Source organism: Carlito syrichta, unplaced genomic scaffold, assembly GCF_000164805.1.
Source record: "Carlito syrichta isolate Samal-C Ts95f unplaced genomic scaffold, Tarsius_syrichta-2.0.1 Scaffold287905, whole genome shotgun sequence".
Taxonomy (NCBI): Eukaryota; Metazoa; Chordata; class Mammalia; order Primates; family Tarsiidae; genus Carlito; species Carlito syrichta.
The window spans coordinates 222,418-246,352 of record NW_007232001.1 but is presented as its reverse complement, the minus strand read 5'-3'; the positions used below and the strand labels follow the sequence as shown (position 1 = coordinate 246,352).

General features: G+C 42.9%; 1 protein-coding gene across 1 annotated transcript in view; it reads right to left on the bottom strand.

Annotated features, from left to right (window-relative positions):
- The window catches only part of LOC103255176 (POC1 centriolar protein homolog B-like), a 67,750-nt gene that overhangs the window by 13,614 nt on the left and 30,201 nt on the right, over positions 1-23,935 (bottom strand). The window contains exons 4-8 of the mRNA XM_021710011.1: positions 7,308-7,415; positions 7,073-7,188; positions 5,440-5,573; positions 3,076-3,144; positions 1,878-2,030 (exon numbers count right to left, since the gene is read on the bottom strand). Coding sequence (XP_021565686.1) covers positions 1,878-2,030; positions 3,076-3,144; positions 5,440-5,573; positions 7,073-7,188; positions 7,308-7,415 — 580 coding nt within the window. The remainder of the gene's footprint in view (positions 1-1,877; positions 2,031-3,075; positions 3,145-5,439; positions 5,574-7,072; positions 7,189-7,307; positions 7,416-23,935) is intronic.

The window sequence follows — 23,935 nt, the reverse complement described above, 5'->3', positions numbered from 1 at the left end:
TAAGGAAAGTTCAGCATTCTGAAGTGGATGTCATAAGTGGATGGGAGCTGCCAGAACGTCACAGAGAAGATGGCCTGTGAGCTATGCTGACATGGAGTCACAGACAGTTACCCAACTCAGGGAGGAAAGTGACCAGTCGAGGCCCGCAGCGCTGCTCCCGCCCCCCCACACTCCAGAAGGCAGCCCAGGGGGCACTTTCCTTCTAATCAGGCCACAGAGATGGCAGAACAAAAAACACCAGGAGTCCAAAAACCAGCGTGGATGACACAAGAAAAGGATGCTCAAATTAAAATATATTTCCCACATATTTTATGAGTTTATGTGATCACAGGGGATCAATAAATACACTTATAATTGTAGAAACTGAAGGAAAACTGTGAGAAAACAAATTATATTACAGTCTTTCAAAGACATAAACCTTTAAAATTATGGTAGAATAAAGTAGTAAAATACTACTTTAGAAGAACTGGAAAGATGGTCAGAAGTTGGAAAAATTATAGCAAATAACTGAAAATCAACACTACCAAGAAAAAACAAAGACAGAAATCCCAAGACAAGGTTAGATTAATTAAAATCTATAAAATAGTTCCCCCCAAAAAAAACTTAGAGAAAAAAAGGATATATTTCCACATATAACCGGAGACTAGCAGAAGTAGCTGAGGTAACAGGAAAGACCAAGACTGGGGAATTAAGATGAAAGAAGTGACGGGGGAAGGCCATGGACATCACTGATGGGGCCATGGAGTCATGGTGTGAACAGTGTCTGAGGCTCCAGTGCACTGCCTCCTGGGAGTGAGTCGCAAGAACTCAAAATACCTGACTCAAAAAGAAAGATTCTGTCATGGGAAAGAAAAAAATTCGGGTGAACAGGTGATTGTGACTTCCATTGTCAGCTCTTGGAAGAGAAAGGCTCTTAAGAAGAATCCCGGAAAATGGCAAAAAAAAACCCCCAAAAAACAAAAAACAGGGAGGGGGGGCTAAATCAGTAAACAGCCAGCAAATATGATTTTCCCTTTGAAGAGAGTAGAACACTTAAATCCATAGACCCTGAAGGAACTTGTCAATAAAAATCTGTAGCTAAGTAGATAATTATATATTTAAAGATCTATATAGGAAAGCAATAAATGGTCTCCATTATTAGATTTAATGCCTGAATCTTTTCTGTTACCTGTCCATAAGATCTTTTTTTGTTGTTGTTATAAGATACCTATTTCACTAACTGCCCTGTTCTTGTGGCAGCCTTCACATGACCTCTCTCAACATGCCTCGAGTAGGAAGCTAATTCAGACTTCAGGCACAAGAGGCCTTGAATTCAATTTCTCACTTCCTATTACTATCAATACAATTTTTAAATTTTTCTTTCTGGGCTTTTTTTTTTTTTTTTTGAGTTGGAGTCTCACTGTCGCCCAGACTGGAGTTCAGTGGCCGCTCCCGGCCACCGCAGCCTCAACCTGCTGGGCTCCGGCGATCCTTCCGCCTCAGCCTTCCAAGTAGCTGGAACTACAGGTGCATACTACCATGCCTGGCTAATTTTTTTTATTTATTGTGAAATGAGGTCTCGCCTGCCCGGGCGGGTCTCGAACCTGCGGACTCAGGCAATCCACTCACCTCAGCCTCCCAAAGGCGTGGGATTACAGGCTGAGCCACTGAGCCTGGCTCTTTCTGGGCTTTCAAGAAGCCAGTGTATGAGGCATTAACACTGCTGCACACAACCATATTGATACATCATTAGCAAAGACAGGGGACTGTTTCTCAAAGTGTTGCTTCTTTAAGGCAGGCCTAGGTTATATATCATTCGGTATAACGTCAAGTCCCTCATTGATCAACAGGCTCAAAATGTACACAAAATGTAGGACAAATATGCACAAAATACTCACTTCCACAGTCTCAACTTTCCCATCATGGGGATGTGGCGTTCTTGGGTAGATGTCAAGAAGGTGTGGTGGTGAATCAAAGTGCAATCTTTTGAGGTTTCTTTTATGAAGATCTTTATAGTGAAATTCATCAAAGTTAGTCCTCCATAATAAGACCTATACAAAAGTCAGTGACATTAGCAATTATTGACTTGTGTGTCCAAGCAATGGAACGGATTTTTATTTTTTATTTATTTTATTTATTTATTTATTTATTTATTTATCTTTTTGAGTTGGAGTCTCACTCTGTCACCCGGACTGGAGTGCAGTGGCCACTCCCGGCCACCGCAGCCTCGACCTGCTGGGCTCTGGCGATCCTTCCGCCTCAGCCTTCCAAGTAGCCGGAATTACAGGCATGTGCTACCACGCCTGGCTGATTTTTTGATTTATTGTAGAGATTAGGTCTCGCTGCCCAGGAGGGTCTTGAACCCGTGGGCTCAGGCAATCCATTCACCTCAGCCTCCCAAAGGCACGGGATTACAGGCTGAGCCACCATGCCCGGCTGGAACGGATTTTTAAAAATGAATACATAGCATTGTCCCCCCAAATGAGGAAGGCTACATGTATATTTTGATGAACACTTTTTTTAATGCATGATGGGGGGAGAGATTTAGCATTTGAATCGCCTTCACGTCTGGTTAAAAATTCATATTAAGAAAATATCTTAAAATGCTCTTATTCTCCCCTCCCCCCAAAGTTCAAAACCATGTCTTTGGCTTGATCATCCACTGTATTCAATAAATCTGGTTGTGAATGACTTTTGGTCACTTCAAATAAAGGCAGATTTGCTACATGATGATCTATGTTTATCATCCTCAAGAAGCTTGACATTGGAAGAAATAAGATTTACAGATAAAAGATTAGGCAATAATTCAAGCAAAAATGCTACCCACTTAATGAAAATGGACATTCAGTAAGTGCTGATTACATGCATAATTGAGTGTAAAATGAGAAATAGAAAATAACTATTTGAGTTCCAAAAACTTATCAGAACTGGCACTATTTCAGCTAGGAGTAGCAGACTTAATGGCACTAAATTAAAATATAAACTCAGTGATAACATCCTAACATGTACAAACTACCTCATTGTAAAAATCTTAGCTGAGGTCAAAGGTGCCTTTACCCTAATCCAACTGAACAGAAAGTGGAAAGAATAACAAACCTGGGTGTCTGTACCTCCGGATGCAAACAGCTCTCCACCCTTTGAAAATGAAACAGTAAAGACAGGTCCCTAAGAAAAAAAGGGAGAGAAAGAAAAGGACTTAATGATGCTTTTCCATGGCCAAATGGACTGTGAATATCAATTTTTCATTAAAATTTATGTAGATACTCATGTGGTAGGTCTGATAGAACATATTCAGTTACTAGCAGAGTAAAGATAATACAAAAAACCTAATTGTATTAAAACACAAATAAAAAGCATTAGAAATATACTAAAAATTAATAACTTTTTTCTCATTTCAAGAAAAGCTTACACATGTCTAAATTGATAAGAATTTCTTAGCTAGGTGCGGTGGCTCATGCCTGTAATCTTAGTATTTCAGGAGGCCAAAGCAGGAGGATTGTTTGAGCCCAGGAGCTTGAGACCAGCCTAGGTGACATAGCGAAACATCAAAAAATTAGCCAGACTTGGTGGCACGTTCCTGTAGACTCAGCTATTCGGGAGGCTGGCTCAGGTGGGAGGATTGCTTGAGCCTAGGTAGTCGAGGCTGCAGTGAGCCACGATCATGCCACTGCACTCCAGCCTGGGCGACAGAGTAAGACCCCGACTCAAAAAGAAAAAGAATAACACAACAATAAATTTCCATTATTTACTGGCTTTGGCCTCTGTATTCAACCAATCACTAGCAGAAACAGAATGACAAAAATGTAGGTGATGTGAATGGGGCTATTTAGATAGTGGTCATTTCCTGAACACAAGCGGTTTCACTGAGTTCTCCCTCCTGTGGGCAACAGTGAACCACATGAGGGAGAAGTGGACACAGCTAGGAGGAGAGCTGGGAAGGGTGAAAATAAATATGATAATTGTGAGATGATGAACTGGGGTTAGGAGGAATGGCTGGAGGCTAGTTAGGAAGTGCCTGCACTCATCTAGGTGAGAGGCAACAAGAACTTGAAGTCAGGCCACCACTAAGAGGCTGATGAGACTATGCTTGGCACAGTCACAAGGCCACAGCCTCCAGGACGATTCTGCAGTCGAGACCAACTTCCTTATATCCACAACCTTACCAATCAACATTCTGCCTGTTTGTAATGTGCTTTTGATCTATACAAGAAAAGTTTCAGGGAAAAACATCTTGCATTTTTCCAAGTAACTACCCCACAGGTTTAGGTGATTATAGCTTCATAAACACCTGAACCTCCAGGCTATGCCAAGTTCTATCTTCCCCTAGAGAGTTTTTCTCCTAAAATGCTGTATTTATCTTTTTTTCCAATTAGTTTGTACTTCCTTCGTGAATATTTCATCCTTAGCCATTTTTATTGGTTGTGTTTATTCACTCTAAGTCCATGAATGCTCATATATCTAAGCTGCTTAGTGTTTATTCCGGCTTCACCTGAACACGGCTACAGAATGAATGATAAAACAAAGCAGGAGACATGAGAGCAGAAAGAACCCCTTTTCTTCTAGATCACAGAGCTCATTCTATTTCTAGATATAAAAAGCTTATACTTGGCTAAAAGGAAGGACCTAGTACATCTAAAAAAAAAAAAAAAAAAAGAAGGTGTATTCTAAAAAATTCAGAGACCTTTGAATATTTACCCAGAAGAAAAGATAGTTTATATACTTAAAAAAATTTCCCTCTGATGCATTATATAGTGGGGGAGGGGGTGTCTTTGAATAGGCTTAATAACACTCCCTTTTCCACTTGGTTCTAAACCACTTGAGTAATAAGACAAACTATCACCTTTCTTACTGATAAGTGCTTGTAAAAAGAAAATGCAGCTTTCATTGGCAAGGCAGACGAGCTTTCTAGAACTGGAGGAATGAGTCAGGATTGACAACCGAGTCACAGGCAATGCTAGGTGAGGGCAGGTCTCCCCACAGGAGGCTTCAGAGAAAGACAGTGAGAACAGGCTCACTCTCCAGGGAAGGAGAGGAGAGGGTACTGGCCTAACCTTGCCAGATTTCTCCAACTGACTACACCAATCATATTAATGGAAGGAGTGAGGTTGGGGCATGAGAATGCCTGAACTGGTGGTTTAGCCCCCACATCAGGGAAAGACAGAAGCAGGAAACCAACTTACCCATCACCATTTAACCAGTAAATCTACACAACAAACTGATAAAGATAGCAATGGGGGATTCATTGAATGGCTGTTGAAAGAATTACAACAAATAATATTTGTAAGAGTTGCTTCCAGAGTATAAAAACATAGCCTTGGAAGTAAAAAATGTTTGTGATAGTAGCAATTGTGCTATATCTGAAAAAAGAATAAAGATATATAATAAAGTGGATCAAACTTTAAGATCTGTTTTATTTTATATAATTTTATATAGAAAAAGCACAAATCTTCGTGTGAATACCATGTGTCCTTGAAGCGTATATATGAGCCTTCCTTCTAGGAGATCCAGAATCTTAAGTGTGCCATCTGAAGATGCAGTGACGAGGTAGTTACCCGAAGGATGGAATGACAGGCCATTAACTCCACCACTGTGAACTAATTTGCGGAAAATGAAAGCAAAGAGTTCAGAGGACAATTCTTAAATCTAAAGATACCACTCTGCCTTCTTTAGCAATATCAGGTTGAAAACAAGAATCAATTAGGGCAACGTCTCCACAACCCAATATTCTGTAAAGTCCACAAGATGAGCAAGTGTCTTGGCATCATACAGCATTAGGCTTCCAGCTCTGAGACCAAAAAACTAAAAAATGAGACCATGTCATGGAAAGATAATCATATTGCCCACACAACTACAAAGTTTTTGGATACATTGTCAATATAACCAACAGTTGATTATCGCCAGCTCATATAAGGCATATAGCCTAGTCTCAAATGAAACTAATAACCAATTTGTGTCTTGGGATTAAGGGGTTAAGAGCATGGAGACAGATCTGAAGAGGGGCACAGTCCCGCCTTCATGTTGGAGCACTCACTTCTGGACACCAGTAGGAGGCAGTATAATACAGTGATCAAAAGCTTATTCTTCCTTGAACTTCGCAAGCAGAAAGACCCAAGTCAGTTCTAGTGATTCTTAGAGCAAGTTACTTACTCTTCTTAAGTCTCAATTTTCTTATCTTTGAAATGGGGATAATAATAATAATACCTCTTAGGAACATTGTGAGGATTTAGCACAATGTCTGATACATGGTGAACACTGAATAAGTGATAACTACTTATGTGATAATAATGTGGATTTAACAAGGGTACCTGCATAATGAACATTTGTATACCTAATCCTGAATTGTACCCCACATATTCAAAATAAAAAAATTTAAAATAAATAATGTGGATTTAATATAAGTTCAATATACCAAGGAAACCAAGTCACTTCTCTCTCTTCTATTTATTTATTTATTTTTTTGAGTCAGAGTCTCACTCTGTCACCCAGGCTGGAGGGCAGTAGCATGCTCATGGCTAGCACAGCCTCAACCTGCTGGGCTCAGGCGATCCTTCCATTTCAGCCTTCCAAGTAGCTGGAACTATAGATGTGCGCTACCATGCCCAGCTAATTTTTTTTTTATTTATTGTAGAGACAAGGTCTTGCCATATTTCCCAGACTGGTCTCATACCTGTGGGCTCAGACAATCCTCTTGCCTCCACTTCCCAAAGTGCTGGGATTCCAGGTGTGAGCCACTGCGCCTGGGAAGTCACTTCTCTTTTAGCTTCCATGCACAGGCACAGATGGAAGCTGTCTCCTACCAGTTATAACAACTACTTGTGCTCACTTCCCTCACTGTGATTCAGAATTCAGCCTCAATTCCAACCCTGGCTTATTATACAATACAGATGGCCAGAGTTTGAGACTTTCCCAGAAACTTCCTTTTTTCTAGTCCTAACATCATTTGCAAGGCTCCCTCTTCCTCTAGCTTCTCAGAGCCTACTGGTGATGGGCACTAATTACCCTGTTCTTTAAAGGCCAACCACACCAAGAAGGATAAACCATTTTTGCCAGAGGAGCCCAATCACTGAATTATTTTTGTTTGGGAAATTGTTACCTTGATAATGCTGCAGTAATTTGTTCACTCTTATATCCCAGATTTTCACGGTTTGGTCAGAACCTGCTGAGGCTATGCAAGTACCACTTGGGTTAAAGTCCACAAAATTTGCAAATCTAGAAGGAAAGGATAAGATGACCTAACAGTTCAATCCCTTCCCCCTCACTTCTTTATGTCAATTGCAATAATGTCTCCCTAGCATACAAACCCACATTAGTGCCCAGGGCATACTTACCCTATAGGATCTGAGAAGTTATTAACACACTGCTTATTTGAGGTATCCCAAATTTTAATAGTTTTATCCTCACTACATGACACGATTAGTCTTCCATCAGGTGAAAATCTGAAAAGCAGAAGATTTTATTCATGAAAAACTTCTGGCAATCACCACGTCTGCCACCACACCACATACAAGCCAGACCATAAATACTAACACCAAGACCACCACTACACTTGCAGCAAAGTCATATCTGCAACCTACACCTTCCCACCAATTTCACGACAGACAACATAGACAGACCATTAAAAGCACAACATATGGTGTGTACTAACCAAGATTCTTCTTTCCCTTTAGTCTTTTGATTTAATAATTTAGATTTATGTATCTGTTCTAGGTTTTTGATTCGATTCTGTACTCCTTCCAAGTCAAGTGCCTTGTGTTTTATAAAGTCCTCTGCTGCTTTCTTCTGTTTCTGTCATTTTTCCAGGGCTACCCATATGACCAGCCTTTATTACTCTTCTATCAAGCCTGCACTGAAACTTTTTGTGAGAAAAGGACTGGTGTGTAGAGAATTAAAACTAAGTGACCTCACCCACAAAAGCACCCAAATGTCAACGCCTGCAACTTCCTGGACTTAGGGAAGCCAGGGAGCTCCAGTGAACTGAAAATAGGACAACTCTTCAGATAGAACACAAGTGCCTTCACTGACAAATCCATCACCACACGCCCCATTAAAGAGCAAACGAGAAAAGCCTCAGACATCTTGTCTACTGCTTTTACGCTGTCTAATCCTCTAAGATCTTTTCCAAGGTTCATTTTTTCCCCCTAAGTGCCTTTTGAAAATAGGAAGAAGAGCAGAGGACCAAATAGAAAATGAAAACAAACTTTAGGCTATTAGCAAACTAGAAATAGCATTTTTGTTATTAATATTTTAGCAATAACAAAAACTAAAAAAGACAGATTTAGGTGACAGGCTGATTATGTCTCCATTTTATTTATGGTTTTCCCTCTACACCCAGAGTCAAGAGTACTTGTAAGTTGTCAGTCAGGGGTGCAGACTGGAACAGAAGTGTTTTCTTTCTGTTCTCTGCCCGCCCCCGTTCTTAATGCCAACCTAAAAATAATTCTTCCTGACAGAAACTTTAAACCTAGTATTTATGGATTCACCATGTGGGAAAAAAACAAATAAAAGACACAGAAGCATAATAAAGTTCTGTGTGAGATAATATTTCAGAATTCAAGAAAATAACCCTGCGAGGAAAAATCTTCCATGCTGATTTTATAATAAGTAATATTTTATTAATCTTTTCTTCCAGAAAATGTGAGGAAAATTCAAATATGAAGGACATTATTTGAGAAATGCACCAAGTAGCAGGAACTTTTAAAATATAGATTCTGGGGATAAAAGTCTACTTGGTATCTTCATGAAGATAAACTTGGCATAACAATTATAAACAATGAATGCAAGGAATCAAATTGTGTTTCTCAATAAGATATCATTTTTAAAAAATCACTTAATGTGAATACTGTAAATGACAAGAACATTTCTAAGGGAAGACCTGATTCTTGTATTTCGAGGACACAAATGATAAAGGAAAATATTTAATGAAGTGAGATGATTAGATAATAACAAAGTATAAAAATACTCCTCCTATGACATTATTGGCCAACACACCACCACCGTCATGTCATAATCTTACCCACATTTAGCGAGCACCTGTTCTGGAAAGCTTCTTAACACATTTACCTATAGCAACTCATTTCATCTTCAAAACAATCCTGTAAAACAGGTGCTATTTTTTACCCTGTTACAGATGAACAAACTGAGGCACAAAAAGGATCAGTGACTGCCAGAATCAGTGAGGAGAGAAGTTCGATTTGAATCAGGCAGTGTTTCCATAGCCAAGCCTCTGCACTTACTTGCTGAGTCTCCAACAAAAAGGAAAGTTTCTTCCGCTGGCAAGATTCCTTAGAGCACTGAAAGTTGTGTGTAGCTTCCATGTGAACAACAGAAAGTTCTGAAGTGGAGGGGAACCATGGGGTGGTGCTCGTGGATGGCTAAAGGCCATCTTTGAATAAAAATCTATGTGTCCTGCCATCGGTTGTCAGTACACAAACATGGTCCCTATTCTAGCGGCGCTTATGGTGAAGATACTCATCACTGATTGACTCAAAGATGGACTGAGCGCCTGCCAGTGCCTAGCTCTGGGCACTGCCCTGGGTAACAGGAATATCGTTGTCACTGAGACTGGTAAGAACCCTCCCTCATGAGGCTTTCACTGTACGGAGGAGAAAGGAGAAGGGCACAAAAATAATTTTAGGAAGAGATACAAAAAAATTTGTAAAAAAAAGTGCCAGTTTGTCACTAGAATCTCCATAGAATAAACAAGATTTTAAGGGAACTTGGGAATGAGGAAAAGCGTACATCTTAGTCAGTTAAAAATGCATGCTGAGCAGGAGAGCCGGTAGCCTGGGAGAAGTTTCTCAGCAAGAAAGAAATGGAGGGACAGTTAGCCTCAGATAAGGAAAGAGTGGGCATGACTGGGAAGAAGCCCTGCCCCAGGGAGGTTTCAACTTCAACTTAACAGAATCTAACAGGGTCAGATTAACACCTCCCCTCTCTGGAAACTACTTTATAATCCTGCACACACTCCCTGTATATGTTTTTTGGCCTTGTGGGGGGCTGAAAGTGAGAATGATGGTTTGTGTATATTCTCCCCCTCTTTTTTTTTTTAAGTGAGAAAGCAGGATTTATTGAGAGGACAGAAAAGTTTCCACAGTAGGAGGAGACCAGAAGGGGTTGCCCCTCCCTTTTGTTTTTAATAAGATACATTAAAAATCAGTTAGCACCAATAAAACAGGCTTCCTTTTGCTTTGACTTTGATCAGGAAAGGCTGGTCTTTTCGTTATGGTCAAGGCTCAAATAACATCTAACTGGGCTGTTAATTTTAAAAATGTAAAGAGGATATAAAATTTCTACTAAGACGTTAATAGATTTCTGACTAATTCAGTACCATCCAACCACCTTTTAAAACGTCTAGCAAGTGTGTCACCAAGATGGATATTACATTAGTCAACAGTGACTAATGGATTAGCCAAAGCGGACGGTCTATAACGCACATGAGACGTTAACTGAACTACTATTGAATCCTTTAACATTTATTGGTACTTAATTCAACAGAAGAGGAAATCCTTGGACTTCTTTCTAGAAAGACTAATTTGTGTGTCCTTGATGGTAGCCCAAATTATATAACAGGAATTCTTTAACTTAGAATCTATGTAGTTCCTAAAACTACAGAAAATTTTATATCTCTATGCACAGTCCCAAAGTTATGTGTCCATTATAGAACCAACGAAGAGTTTTCCATGGACCATGACATGTTTTAAAAAGTTTTCATAAGAAATCCAAATTTTATTTTGGATACTTCTAACCATTAGAATAATTATTCTATAAAGATACATTTCTAGCCCTCAGTGCTCTGGGACCAAACAGGGTAGGCGCTGTTTCATGTCCTGCAAGAAAGAAATCATTAGTAAGTGGAACTCTGCAGTCAGCAGCTCTTCACTAGGAAGAGGAAGCAGTAATGGTGGTGGAAATAAGTCTGCCCAGTAAGAGGAGTCCTTAATTCTAAGGCCAGGGCTGCAGCCACCCAACTCTGTCACCTTGTGAAACTCACCACCACAGTGGCCACCATTTCCTAGTTGTATAATGAGGGAATTTAGATAGCAGTTGCCCTAAAACTTTCACAGACTCATTAAAAAAAAAAAAAAAAAAAAAGGGCAGTCTCAGAGTTTGCTCTGAGAGGATTTATTGTTTATAGACGGAAGGTGAAGTTCAAAGCAATCCGCAAAATGTTTATGTTAAGTGCTGGTCTGCAGTAGAGGAGTAGCCATCTGTTGATGACAATACCAGGAATCATTTCTGTAATTGCTGAGAGACAAAAAGCAGAGGAAAAGGATATAAAAGATGAGGTGTGCCATGAAACACGTTAGCTATTTGTCAGGTCATTTACCCTTGATCTGCCCAGATGGTGTTCCTGCAGTCTCCACCCCGAAGCAGGGCCAGGGCGTTTCCCCCTGGATGTTCTGCCGACACCTCGATTCCAGACGTGTCTAAACCTGAATGCATTCTCTTTCTCCCCAAGCTGCTCCTTCTCCAGGGCTCTCTTTCTCAGCAAATGGCTTCTGGAGTCAGAAGCCTAGGGGTCAGCGTAATTCTTCCTTCTCTTCACCCCCCACCTTCCAATCCCTTATCAGGCCACAACTTCTCCAACCCCCACAAGCCCTGTGGTCATCCATTTCCCACAAGCAACTAGAGAAATGTGTAAGTCTCTATTGGGGTCACTTTTCTGCTTGAAGTCCTTTGGTGGCTTCACATTTCTCTAGGGAGAAGGCTGACATGATAACCACTTCCCACAGCCCTCCAGGACCTGCCCTTCTATCTCTCCACCTCCTTCCCCCTACTCTTCTGGGCATTTCAGTCTTCTCTTAGGTCCCTGGCTCTTGCCTCAGGCGTGTCCTAAGTGCTGTTCCCTGGCCTCTTTGCCTACTTTAAAAGACCTAAAAAGGTGTTTTGGTTTTTTTTAAACACATCATTATCTACTTCAGTAGCTCAGGAATTATCTACTTCAATGTCACTTCCTCAGGAAAAGCCTTCCTGAACACGTTGGTGCCCCAGGATGTGTTCTTAGAGCAGCCTGAATTTATACTCATGTGCCACCTATAACCAAGTGGTCTATGTGTGTATCCCTCCTTGGGTGTAAACTCCGAGAAGACACGAACCATATCTGTCTCATTCACTAATCTGTCCCAGACTGTGCCTGGCACTGAGTAGGTCTTCAGTAAATATTTAGGAAACAAAACAAGTCTTAAGGGAATTGAGATCAACTTAACATTACATATAGCCAATGAAAGTTGAGAAATGTCTTGGCAATTCATTGTACAACAATGTAAATGTGCTTAATGCCACAGAATCATATACATAAGAATGGCTAAAATAGTAAACTGTATATTATATTTATGTTACCATGATTAAAAAATTATTTGCAATTCAGATGGTCAAAAGGTCACTTGTAACCTGACCAAAAACTGAAAATTACACGCAAATATTTCACCTAAAATTAATGCTGGAATAGCAAAAATGTTGGAAACATTCTTTACATTATCCACTACTTACTTCTGACTGAGAAAACTAGAAAGAAATATAAATTATCCCATAAAATAAACTATTTTAAAAATATAGGCCTATAATATTTTTAACTTTTAGAAAAATTATTTTGTAACTAAAGAGATAATATTTCTCACTTACAAGAGAGGAACCCAAAAGTCCCAGAACACATTAAAAAATTGTATATTTGTTCCTACATCTTTAAACTTTAGTCACCTTTAAAGTACTTGCCATCTGATGCAATACACCCATCGAGACACTTTTTCCACTGCTCAAAATAGTTTTTGAACTCATCAATTTTGATGCTTTTTAGTGTGACTGCCATTTTTTGTTTCATCTCTTTCACATTGGCAAAATGTTTTCCTCTGAGGATTTTTTCATCCAGGGAAACAAAAATAAGTCACTTGGGGAGAGATTTGGTGAATAGGGAGGGTGGGGCACTAGGGTCATGTTGTTTTTGGTCAAAAATGGCCTGAACAGTCAGCATGATGTGGGTAGGCATGTTGTCATGGTACAAGGACCAGTCATCTGTTTGTCACAACTTGGTGCGTTTCTTCTGCAAGTCGTGACGCAACTTTCTGAAAACTTCCAGACAAAAACTTTGGTTGATCGTTTGATCTGGAGGAACAAATTCTGAGTGTACTGCAAGGGGCTCACCCTCCAAAAGATGATTACTGTTTTTTGGAGGGTCCCTCTCATATATATATATTTAATGACAAATGTTTTCTTCATTAATAATTAAAACCTTGTTTTTTAAAATTAGGAAATATTAAAAAATTTAAAAGTCTAAAATCTCATCACCCAAGTGCCATCTTGTTCAATATTTTGTGCATGATAGGTACTTATCTTTGTTCATACATAGGTCTTATATAATCTTATAATCTTGAATTTTGGCCCTACCCCATGTTAACATGTTTTCATGCCACAACTTGCATATACTCCCTTCCTAATGGCTACTTAATAATCTAAATGCATTTAACTAATTGTCTTTATTTGGAAAAATTGGTTATTCTCAATTTCTCATCATTATAAATTATACTGAAAGCAATACCTTTGAATTCAAAGCTTTTTTCCTTTGAATACAAAAGTGTATTTATTTTGGATAAATTTTCAGTTGTGGAATTCACTATAATAGATTCCCTATATATTTTGCACATTTATTTCTAAAAGGATTATACTAGGTGTATTTTAAAAGTGTGAGTATTGGCCAGGCTCAGTGGCTCAGCCTGTAATCCCAGCACTTTGGGAGGCTGAAGTCAATGGATTGCCTAAGCCCGCAGGTTCGAGCCCAGCCGGGGCAACTTGGTGAGACCTCATCTCTACATTAAAAAAAAAAAAAAAAATTAGCTGGGTGTGGTAGCACACCTGTAGTTCTGGCTACTTGGAAGGCTGAGGCAGAAGGATCACCGGATCCCAGCAGGTCGACGCTGGGATGGCTGTGGTGTGCCACTGCACTCCAGCCTGGCCAACAAAGTGAGACTCCAACTCAAAAAAAAAAAGTCTGAGTATATTTCTCAATATGACATATCTTAAAATATTTCCTTAAACTAAGATGTATGGTCATGATAGCTCAAGCCTGTAATCCTGGCACTTTGGGAGGCCAAGGTAAGGGGATTGGCTGAGTCCATGGGTTCAAGAATAGCCTGGGCAACTAGGCAAGACCTCATCTCTAAAGTAAATTAAAAAATTAGCTGAGTATGGCAGCACACGCCTGTAGTTCTGGCTACCTGGAAACCTGAAGCAGAAGGATTGCCAGAGCCCAGGAGGTGGATGCTGGGGTTGCCATGAGCATGCCACTGCACTCTAGTCTGGGCGACAGAGTGAGACTCGAACTAAAAAAAAAAAAAGATGTATGGTCATAAACAATGGCTAGTCCAGAACTCAGAACTCAGCTACTCACCTCCTGTTACACTCATGAGCACCATCCCTATGCCACATGGAGTAAGTCTGAACTCCAGAAACAAGCTCACAGTAAGTACTGGGCACAAAGACAAACACAGAAATGTAATTACTTAAGACCATAGCATACATGTAAAATTCAAATACGAAAGGGAGAAACAATTGCTCTACTGATCTACGTTCATTTAAGTACACTGTTCATGCACTAGGGGGAAGAGCAGTGTCACTTGGACCATTTTAATGTGTAGTTGCTTAAATTCATCTACAATTTTAAGTAATGTATGGTGTGAAATAAAGATCCAAATTTATATTATTCCAAATAGAAATCTCGTTATCTTAACCACATATTGAATAGTCCATGCACTTCCCCACTGACTGGAAATGTTACCTTTATCATTAGTTCCCATATATGTACATGGATCTATTACTATCATTTTATACTACATTTTGAAAGCTGGTTGACAAGTCTAATTTTTTTCTTGACAGTTTTTTATTGCTATTCTTGCATAATTATTATAATCCATGGGAATTTTCAAATTGTCTTGTCAGGTTCCACTAACTCCCTTGACAGAACATCCAATTCTGCCTATGGGGGCAGTAATAATTATCAGACCTACTCACCTACCATAGACAGTCATAGAACTAAGCAAAACTCAGGAAGCAACTGCTTCAGCACTGGGCAAGACACAGAAAAGGTTGTGCATCTTGAAGGATGGGAAACACATGACCTGAACACAAAATCCACCCCATATTTCTGCCTGGGAGCACTTTCCTAATCATTGTACAAGGACGCAGAACCCAAGGCCAACAGCAGTCTCACTGGGTGGAGGAAACAGAAATCGGAATTCAGATTCCTGCTAAAGGGCTGGGATTTTGAGGACAGGGTATGAGAAAGGAGCTATGAAGGGCAGAAACCCCAAAAACTATGCCTAGGAATCCCCTTGAGTCTTTGAACAAATACAAGGTAGCTCAGGCAAGAGCTGAGAACAACCACTGGGAGGTTGGGAGCTGAACAAAGATCACAGAGGCTATGCATGCCTGAGAGCTGTTCAGGATCTGAGCAGACTCTGCCGAACACTCCAGGCATTCAGCTGAAACCCTAGAAGGGCCACCAGGATGACAGCCAAAGAGTAAGACTACTGCAGACCCACCCCACATGAGTTAAATGCAAGCCTCAGCAGAATCTAGCTAGGCCAGCAGAAAGTTAATTTCTTACTGGAACAAAACACTCTTTAGACAACGACAGCAAATCTATCCTCCCCAACATGTAGTAGAGTGTAGGCATACGATCAAAAGAATCATAGGACATATAAGGAAGCAGAAAAATGTGACCCAGATACAGTATGGATGAGATTTGGCTTTTAGCAATTTGGCCATGCCAAGCCTAGGTATGGTTGTATATGTTTTTCTTGTTGATGTTGAATGCAGCATGGATGTTGGAATGAGCAGGCAAGGACTGTAAAAGTTATTGTAAATATGTTCAAGGACTTAAAGGAAAAGATAGGCATTGTGAGCAAGCAGATGGAGACCCTCGCCAGAGAAACAGATACGGACCCTGCGGAGGAAAAGACCAGAGGACATGTGAGTAGGCCAGGAGAAACTCTACAAACTAAGCCTAGAGAGAGAAACATGGAAAGAAATAAATGAAGCCTTAATACACAGTGGGACAATGTCAAGTAGGGAAATGTCAATATGGAGTCTCAGAAGGAGACGAGAAATTATAGGAGAAAAACATATTTTAGAAAGATAAAATTTTTTCAAATATGAGGAAAAATATCCATCGATCCAAACAGTCCCATGAATTACAAGGAAAAATAAATAAATAAAACCATACCTAGGCTTAGAATGGTCAAACTGCTAAAAAAAAAAAAAGATCAGACAGCAGAGAAAAAGACACATTATACATAGGGCATAACATTAAAACAACTGCTGGCTTCACATAAAAAACAACGCAATCCAGAAGACAATGAAATGATGTCTTAGTAATTTGGACTGTTATACAAAATTCCACACACTGAGTGGCTTATAAACCATAGAAACTTATCCCTCACAGTTCTGGAGGCTGAGAAGTCCAACATCAAGGTGCCAGCAGATTTGGTGTCTGGTGAGGACCTGTTTCCTGGTTCATACTTGGCACCTTCTTGCTGGGTCTTACATGGTAGAAGACGTAAAGGTCTCTCTGGGGCCTCTTTTATAAGGGAACAATTCCCATGAAGAGAGTGCTCTGCCCTAATGACCTAATCAACTCCCATAGGCTCCAGCTCTTAGTACCATCACCTTTGGGGTCAGAATTTCAATCTAAGCATTTGGGGAGGACATCACAGCAAGTGACATCTTTAAATTGCTAAAAGAAAAATTACCCACCAACCTAGAAGTCTACATCTCAGCAAAAATAGCCTTTAAAGGATGAACAAGCCAGGCTGAGGTGAGTGGATTATCTGAGCCCACGGGTTTGAGACCCGTCTGGGCGGCGAGACTTCATCTCTACAATAAATCAAAAAATCAGCCAGGCGTGGTAGCGCGTGCCTGTAAATCCGGCTACTTGGAAGGCTGAGGCGGAAGGCTGAGGCGGAAGGATCGCAGAAGCCCAGCAGGTCGAGGCTGCAGTGGCCGGGAGCGGCCACTGCACTCCAGTCTGGGCTACAGAGTGAGACTCCAACTCAACAACAACAACAAAAAAGGATGAACAAAGAGCTGAGAAGCCTCCCATCTCCAGGAAACCTGCACTACAAGAAATAGTAAATGAGCCAAGTATGGTGGAGCTCCCCTGTCATCCCAGCACTTTGGGAGGCAGAGGTGAGAGGATTGCCTGAGCCCAGAGATTCAAGACCAGTCTGGAAAACTTGGTGAGACCTCATCTCTACAAAAAATAAAAAAATTAGCTGATGTGGTAGCAGGCGCCTGTGGTTCCATCGATTTTGAAGGTTGAAGAGGAAGGATCGCCTGAACCCAGCAAGTCAAGGCTGTGGTATCCAAGAGCGTGCCGCGGCACTCCAGCTTGGGCAACAGAGTGTGATTCCGACTCAAAATATAAAGAAAGAAATAAAAGAAATAGTAAATGAAGTGCTTCAGGTTAAAAAGGGATGATGCCAGATGGAAACTTGGATCTACACAAAGGAATAGAGCATGTAGAAACTGGTCAATATGGGTAAATATAAAAAACTTGTTTCTTATTTTCTTTAAATGAATATTTGGCTGCTTAATGCGTTAGGAGCTTACATTATACATAGAAGTAAGACTGACAAGAAGTGGGTAAATGGAGGTATAATTTTGTAAATTCTAACATTATACATAAAATTAATACAAGAGCAGACTGTGATAAGTCAGTTAAGGCTGCATACTGTAACCTCTAGACGTTACCACTAAACAAAAAACAAGACAAAGAATAAAGCTAAAAAGTCAATAGAGGCATTAAAACGGAATACTAAAAAATCCTCTGTTAACTCAAAAGAAAAGGATAAAGAAGAAACAAGAAAATGAAACAAATAGAAACAGTGAGATGGTGGACTTAAATCCAATCACAGGACTAGTTACACACCTATAAACGGACTATATATACACTGCAGATAAAAGGCAGAAATTTTCAGACCTGACTACCTAAATAAAATTACCCTCTCTTTAAGCTTACTACCTAAGACATAGTCAATAGATGACAGTAGCTACCTGTAATAGCAACCCAAAACTATGTGTGAGTGTGTGAGAAGACTTCTGGTTACCACCTAGCAGTGGCTCCAGTATAATCCATATGAGGAAGAACTGGGGTGTGAGGCTGGTTAACAGCAGGCATTAACTGACACTTGACACTCATTAATTCATTTAGTCTTCACAATGACTGGACAAAGAAGGCACTGCCATTGTACCCATCTTATAGCGGAGCAGACTATGGCCCAGAGAGGCTATCATGTGTTAAGGACCACATGCTAATGAGTACATGTTCTTAATGACTCTGTCGCCTCTCTGCCAAAACTCCCCAACCATACTACGTGGCTTGGAAGATGCTACATCACTAGAGAGCAGGGGCAAAGGACGAGAGCTGGTCAGCAGGCTTAGCCCAGCCCGCAGGATGCAAAGGATGAGAACTGGTTGGCAGGTTCAGCCCAGCCCAGGGCAGGAGCACTCGGCAGTAGGACCGATGTGCAACTCCCTGGGCGGGTGTGTCTATGGGGAGAAGGGCACATCTCCCTAACTACCCCGAGCACACTTCTACAAGATCTGTTCCACAAACCCCCCTTGCTTTAGTTCCAGGGTTCACTATGCAGTTTTCTGAGAATATTCTGACTCTGCTGGCAAAGGAGGAAGGCCCTAAGGCATGCAAATGTTCCAGGCCCTTGGCATTGAGCACTGTCACTGTAAAAAAGTAAACTGGCATCTGGTTTCTGCTTCAGATCCTCCCACATTGATTCCACAAGACTCAGTCCTCCAAGAAATTTCACACCTCTGGGAAGTGAGTGAAAACAGGACTTCTGGTCTGGCAAACCTCTGGAAGTCCTGCATGGGGTGACCTCCTCAGGGCTAAGCTCCCACAGGAAGATGCACAAATGCTCTGGGAGGCTGGGCCACTGAGTTGAGACACTGGTCTAAACCCTCCTGTTCTAATTGTAATAAGATGTGCCCAGAAAACAGATGATCATAAGTGTGTGAGGAAGAATCTGGAAGCATGTTACAAAGTACATATATGAAAAACTGCCAAGATGGAGGCCCTATTTATTACACTTAACCAAATTATTTATCCAAGAACATTCCTTCAGGGTGGCCTCTGCGGCGTTTTGCATGAATCATTCCAAACAGTAAAAGAAACAACCAATTAAAGAAAAATCCCCCAGAACCTTAAGGCGCCAGCAAGATTACTGGCATTCCATTAAGACCAGGCATGCTGAGTAAGTGACGTGCTGATCAAAACAAGAGTCAACCAAAAGGAACAAAGGAGAGTAGTAGCTCATTCTGCAATCCCAGTACTTTGGGAGGCTGAGGCAGGAGGATGGCTGGAGCCCAGGACTTTGAGACCAGCCTGGCAACATAGCAAGACCTTGTCTCTACCAGAAATAAAAAAATTAGCCAAGTGTGGTGGCACACACCTGTAGTCCCAGCTACTTGGGAGACTGAGGCAGAATAATCACCTGAGCCCACAAGATCCAGGTTGCAGTGAGCCATGATCAGGCCACTGCACTCTAGCCTGGGTGACAGAATGAGACACCAATACAGAAAAGAAAACAAAGGAACAGAGACAGCCTCTGTGTGGAGCACACATGTACAGCACTTCTGGATTTGCTAGAAAAGATTTGCAGAAATGACACTTCTCTAAAGAAACCCACGCCAACACCCACCAAAGTCACCTGCTCATTAGAGGCCAACCCAAGCCTACTCACTGGCTTTTCACTAATTTACCCACATTTTGCACAACCCCTGGGCCTCCCCACCCTCTCACAAACACTCCACAGGGCTTCTCACACTGTGTCCGCCTGTCCTGCACCCTCTCCTAACACCCACCTTCCTAGCTGTCCCTATGTAGTCAGGTCTTGGCCCAAGTGTCACCCAGGTGAGTGTGCCTTCCGTGACCCCTGTGGGTAGACGAGCACTTCCCAGCTCGCCATGGTCTGTTGTGTTACCCTACATTGTTTTTCTTCAGAGTACCTGACACTGGTGTGTCTGCTGACTGTTTCTCCCCTTCAGAAGAGGAAACCTCACGAGAGGAGGAGTTGTGACTGTTTTACTTTCTGCTGGGTCCCCAGACTTTAGGGTAGTACCCGGCAAGGGAATGCAATATACATGGGAATGCAACATACAGTTCAAAGTCGAGAAGGGAAGAGGGGCTTGAGTTGGCGGGCAGGTCTCATAACTAGGGCAATGAGGTGGCATGAAGGAATCACACAAGCTTGACCGGGAGAGTTCAAAATATTTTGTGGAGGAAGATGCAGAGCAGAACAATGGTGGGAGAGGGATGCAGGGAGCATTCCAGCATGGAAGGCAGCCTGTGGAAAGGCCCAGAACGAAACTGGTCATTCACGCTTGAGGAACCCTGGGTGGCTGCAAGAAGGTAAACAACGAGAGAGACAGAAGACAGGTTGCAGTAGGAGGGCACAGCACACACTCCAGGGTTGGGCGCCACTGGGGACCTTCAGTTGAGGAACAGCATGTCTGGATGAGCTTTTCCCAGAAGCAGGGGCATGGGATGGAGAGGGGGGAGGGAATCTGTAGTCAGAGAGCATGTGGGAGATCACTGCAGAGGTTGCCATGAGGGCCAGTGATGCTGAAATCAGGGCAGAGGTGCTGGGGACGTAAAGAATACACGTCTTGGCCGGATACAGAGATCCCACTTTTCCAAAACCCTGCTCAGGTATCATTTTCTATGGAAAATATCTTTTTTTTTTTTAAGGGACAACAACAACAACAAAAAGGCAAAAGGGAATTCTATAAGGCTCATGTCACATTTCTCACCCACATTCTAATGCTTTCAGGTGTGGCTGTATCCAGAAACCAACTGTGAGATTAGACAGCGGGTCGCTGTGACTTCATGTCACGGCTCTGGTGTCCTCTGGACCCCCATCATGTTCAGGTCAGTTTCTGCCCATGTGTCCCTCAGAAGTTACAGGCTTACATAAGCTGAAAGCCTGAAGTTCAAGAGGAAAGGCCTGGTTCCAGCAAGATGCCTCTTGTGGGGGGATGCCATGTTCCCAGGTGAGCCTGAGCTGGAGACAGGGCCACTCCAACCTGTGCCACCCAGAGGGACCAGGGAAGGAGGGCTCCACCGGCAAGCTCATGCACTGCCACCAGAGGATGGCATGGATGCCAGGCAGACAGCAGGGCAGACGCCCGCCATCGCCTTCTCCTCTCCCGTGGATGGAGAACATTCCAGCAGCCTCCACGAGCTTCTCTGCACCTCCAGAGTTTCTTCCTAGGCAGCTGGAGGAGGGGCAGTCTCATGGCTTACTCCATCCCGAGCACCTCAACTGACATTCCTCCTCTCTCCATGGACCCTGGAGAAGCCTCGGGTGCACAAGGACCTTGGAGCCAGAGCAGGAAGTGAACACCTCCCAGAAACCATGCAGATGGGCATGTGACTGTGGGATCATCCTGCCCCACTACACTACTTGCGTCCTGACGACAGCTGCTCATTCATGTCCCAGTGCATACCATGTTTCGTGGGTCACCAGCTGGGCTCCCTGGGACTGTGTGTCCTCCCTCCTCCCCCGTGCACTGGCGGCTGCCTCTGCTTCCCTGCCATTCCCTCATTTCTGGTCTGGGATGTCTTCCTTGATGTTTTCTTACACAAATCTAATGCCTGGCCTCACTCACTCACTCCCTTGTCATCTGGTGTATCATTTTTGCCACAGGATACACATTTTATCATTCTTTGGAATCCACTTTTTTTCCACTGACCCATAAGCTCCTTGAGGCCAAGACTGTGTCTTTCCTTCCTAAGTCCTTAATACAGGTATACGGCACACAGCAGGGGCCACGCTTATTAAAGGAATCTTTGGAAGATAACAATTTCACACCAATCTGGGTGAGGTGGCTCACACCTGTAATTCTAGCACTTTGGGAGGTGGAGGCAAGAGGACTGCCTGAGCCCAGAGGTTTGAGACCAGCCTAGACAACTTGGTGAGTTGTCTCTACAATAAATTTAAAATACCTGTAATCCCAGCACTTTGGGAGGCCGAGGCAAGAGGACTGACTGCTTGAGCCCAGGAGTTCGAGATCAGCCTAGATAACATAGCAAGCCCTTGTCTCTACAAAAAAATCAAGAGTAATTAATCGGCTGATGTGGCACATGGCTGTAAGACCAGCTTCTCTAGAGGCTGAGGTGGGAGGATTCTCTGAGACCAGGAGGTTGAGGATGTGGTGAGCCACAAGTGTGCCACAGCACTCCAGTCTGGGTGACAGAGCAAGACCTCAACTGTAAATAAGTAAATACAATGGACTAAATGTATGGCCTCCTGCCTACCATTTCTCACTCTTTGAAGGCTCATTACCTGGATTGCCAGTAGCACCTTCTGAGCAACGGTGTCCCCTGAGATCCTAGCAGGCGGGAGGAGTGTGGGCTCTGAGGCTAGATAGAGTGAGGCGCCAACTCCCGCCCCTAACTGGGGACATGGGCTTGTGACCTCACACCTCAGGAACCAAGCAGGAGCTGCAGGGTCATGTGACCGTGTCTGTGCCATGCCCCTTGCTTGTGGGACCTGTTCTCCACCCCCTGCCCTCCACAGCCTGGAGCAGGTGCTTGGAGCCACCCCTCCTCCCTGGCCCCTGCCCTACACAGCAGCCAACGCACTACCTCCCTACCATGCGGAAGGAAGGCGCAGGCTGCATGTTGGGCAGGTCACCGGGGGCTTTCTAACTGGAGCTGGGAGCGATGGCTATGAGGACAGAAGTCTGGAGCTGGAGGGACTCGGCATCAGCCTGTGGGGGGGAAGTGGGGAGGCCGGCGTACAGAGAGGCCTTGGGACACGACACCGACACTGGCTGTGCTGGTCACTGGTTCCGACCTTCTCTCCCACTCCAAGCACACCAGCCCACTGACTACCATATAACTCATGCCTTTGTGTACATTCATTGTTGGATGGCATGGGCCAACAGTTCTTTCCAGAACCAGTGGGTGTAATTTCACACGCTGGTTAGCCTGAGTCTTCTGCAGCTGAGGTGTCAAGAAAGAGAACCTATGTGGGTTTCTGTCACTTTCAACCAGAGGAGTCCTAACTTCACTTCTCTGAAACTCAGTTTCCTCATCTGCAAAATGGGGGTAGCCCCGACCTGCTGGCAGGAAGTAACTACACCTGCAGCAGCACTCGCTACCCACAGGCTGCTGCCAAAGGCCAGGGACCCTTCCTGATGCTATTTCTCTGCCAGGTGTGACTCCAGCCTCTGTTTAGAACCCAACTACTGCTCGACCTCCACCGCCACCACCTTGCTTCTAGCCAGGGCCTATACTGCATCTGCCTCCTAGCAAGGGCCCTGTGCCTGGCTGGGTCTTGGCTGTATCCTCCACAAGCAGTCAGAGTGGCCCATGGGAAGGCAGGTCAGAGAGGTGGGTGTGCAATACCTCATCCTGACCCAGCGGCCTCCCTCTAGGCCTCTGCCAGCCCCTGTCATTCCTAGCTTTTCCTCACACAGCCACAGGCTCTACCTTTTCTTCACACAGCCACAGGCTCCACCCATGTTCTCTATCCAAGAACTCCCTCAAGCCTCCCTCCTTCCTGCCTTTGTCTCTGTGCTACCTTGCTGTGAGGCAAGCCCTGAAGGCTGTGTTTAATGCTGCTGCCCTTTCTCTACCTGGCTCTATTTTCCTCCAAGTTGCTTACTATTGACCTGCTATATCTATTTTCCTACCTGCTTACTGTCTGTCTCTATTAAATATAAGAGCAAAGGTTTCTGACTATTTTGCTTACTAGTGTTCCCAGCATGTAGCAGTTGTTAAATTAAGCTTAGCCCCAAACTGCCAGCTTGCATATTTTGGATTTGACCTAGAAGTTTCTCTGTCACCTTTGACATGGTGAACTGTCATTTAACTGGATGTGTACACAGACTAGCCTACTCTTGTGCCAGTCACCGAGTTTTGGCCACAGGTGGCCAATGGGTTCAA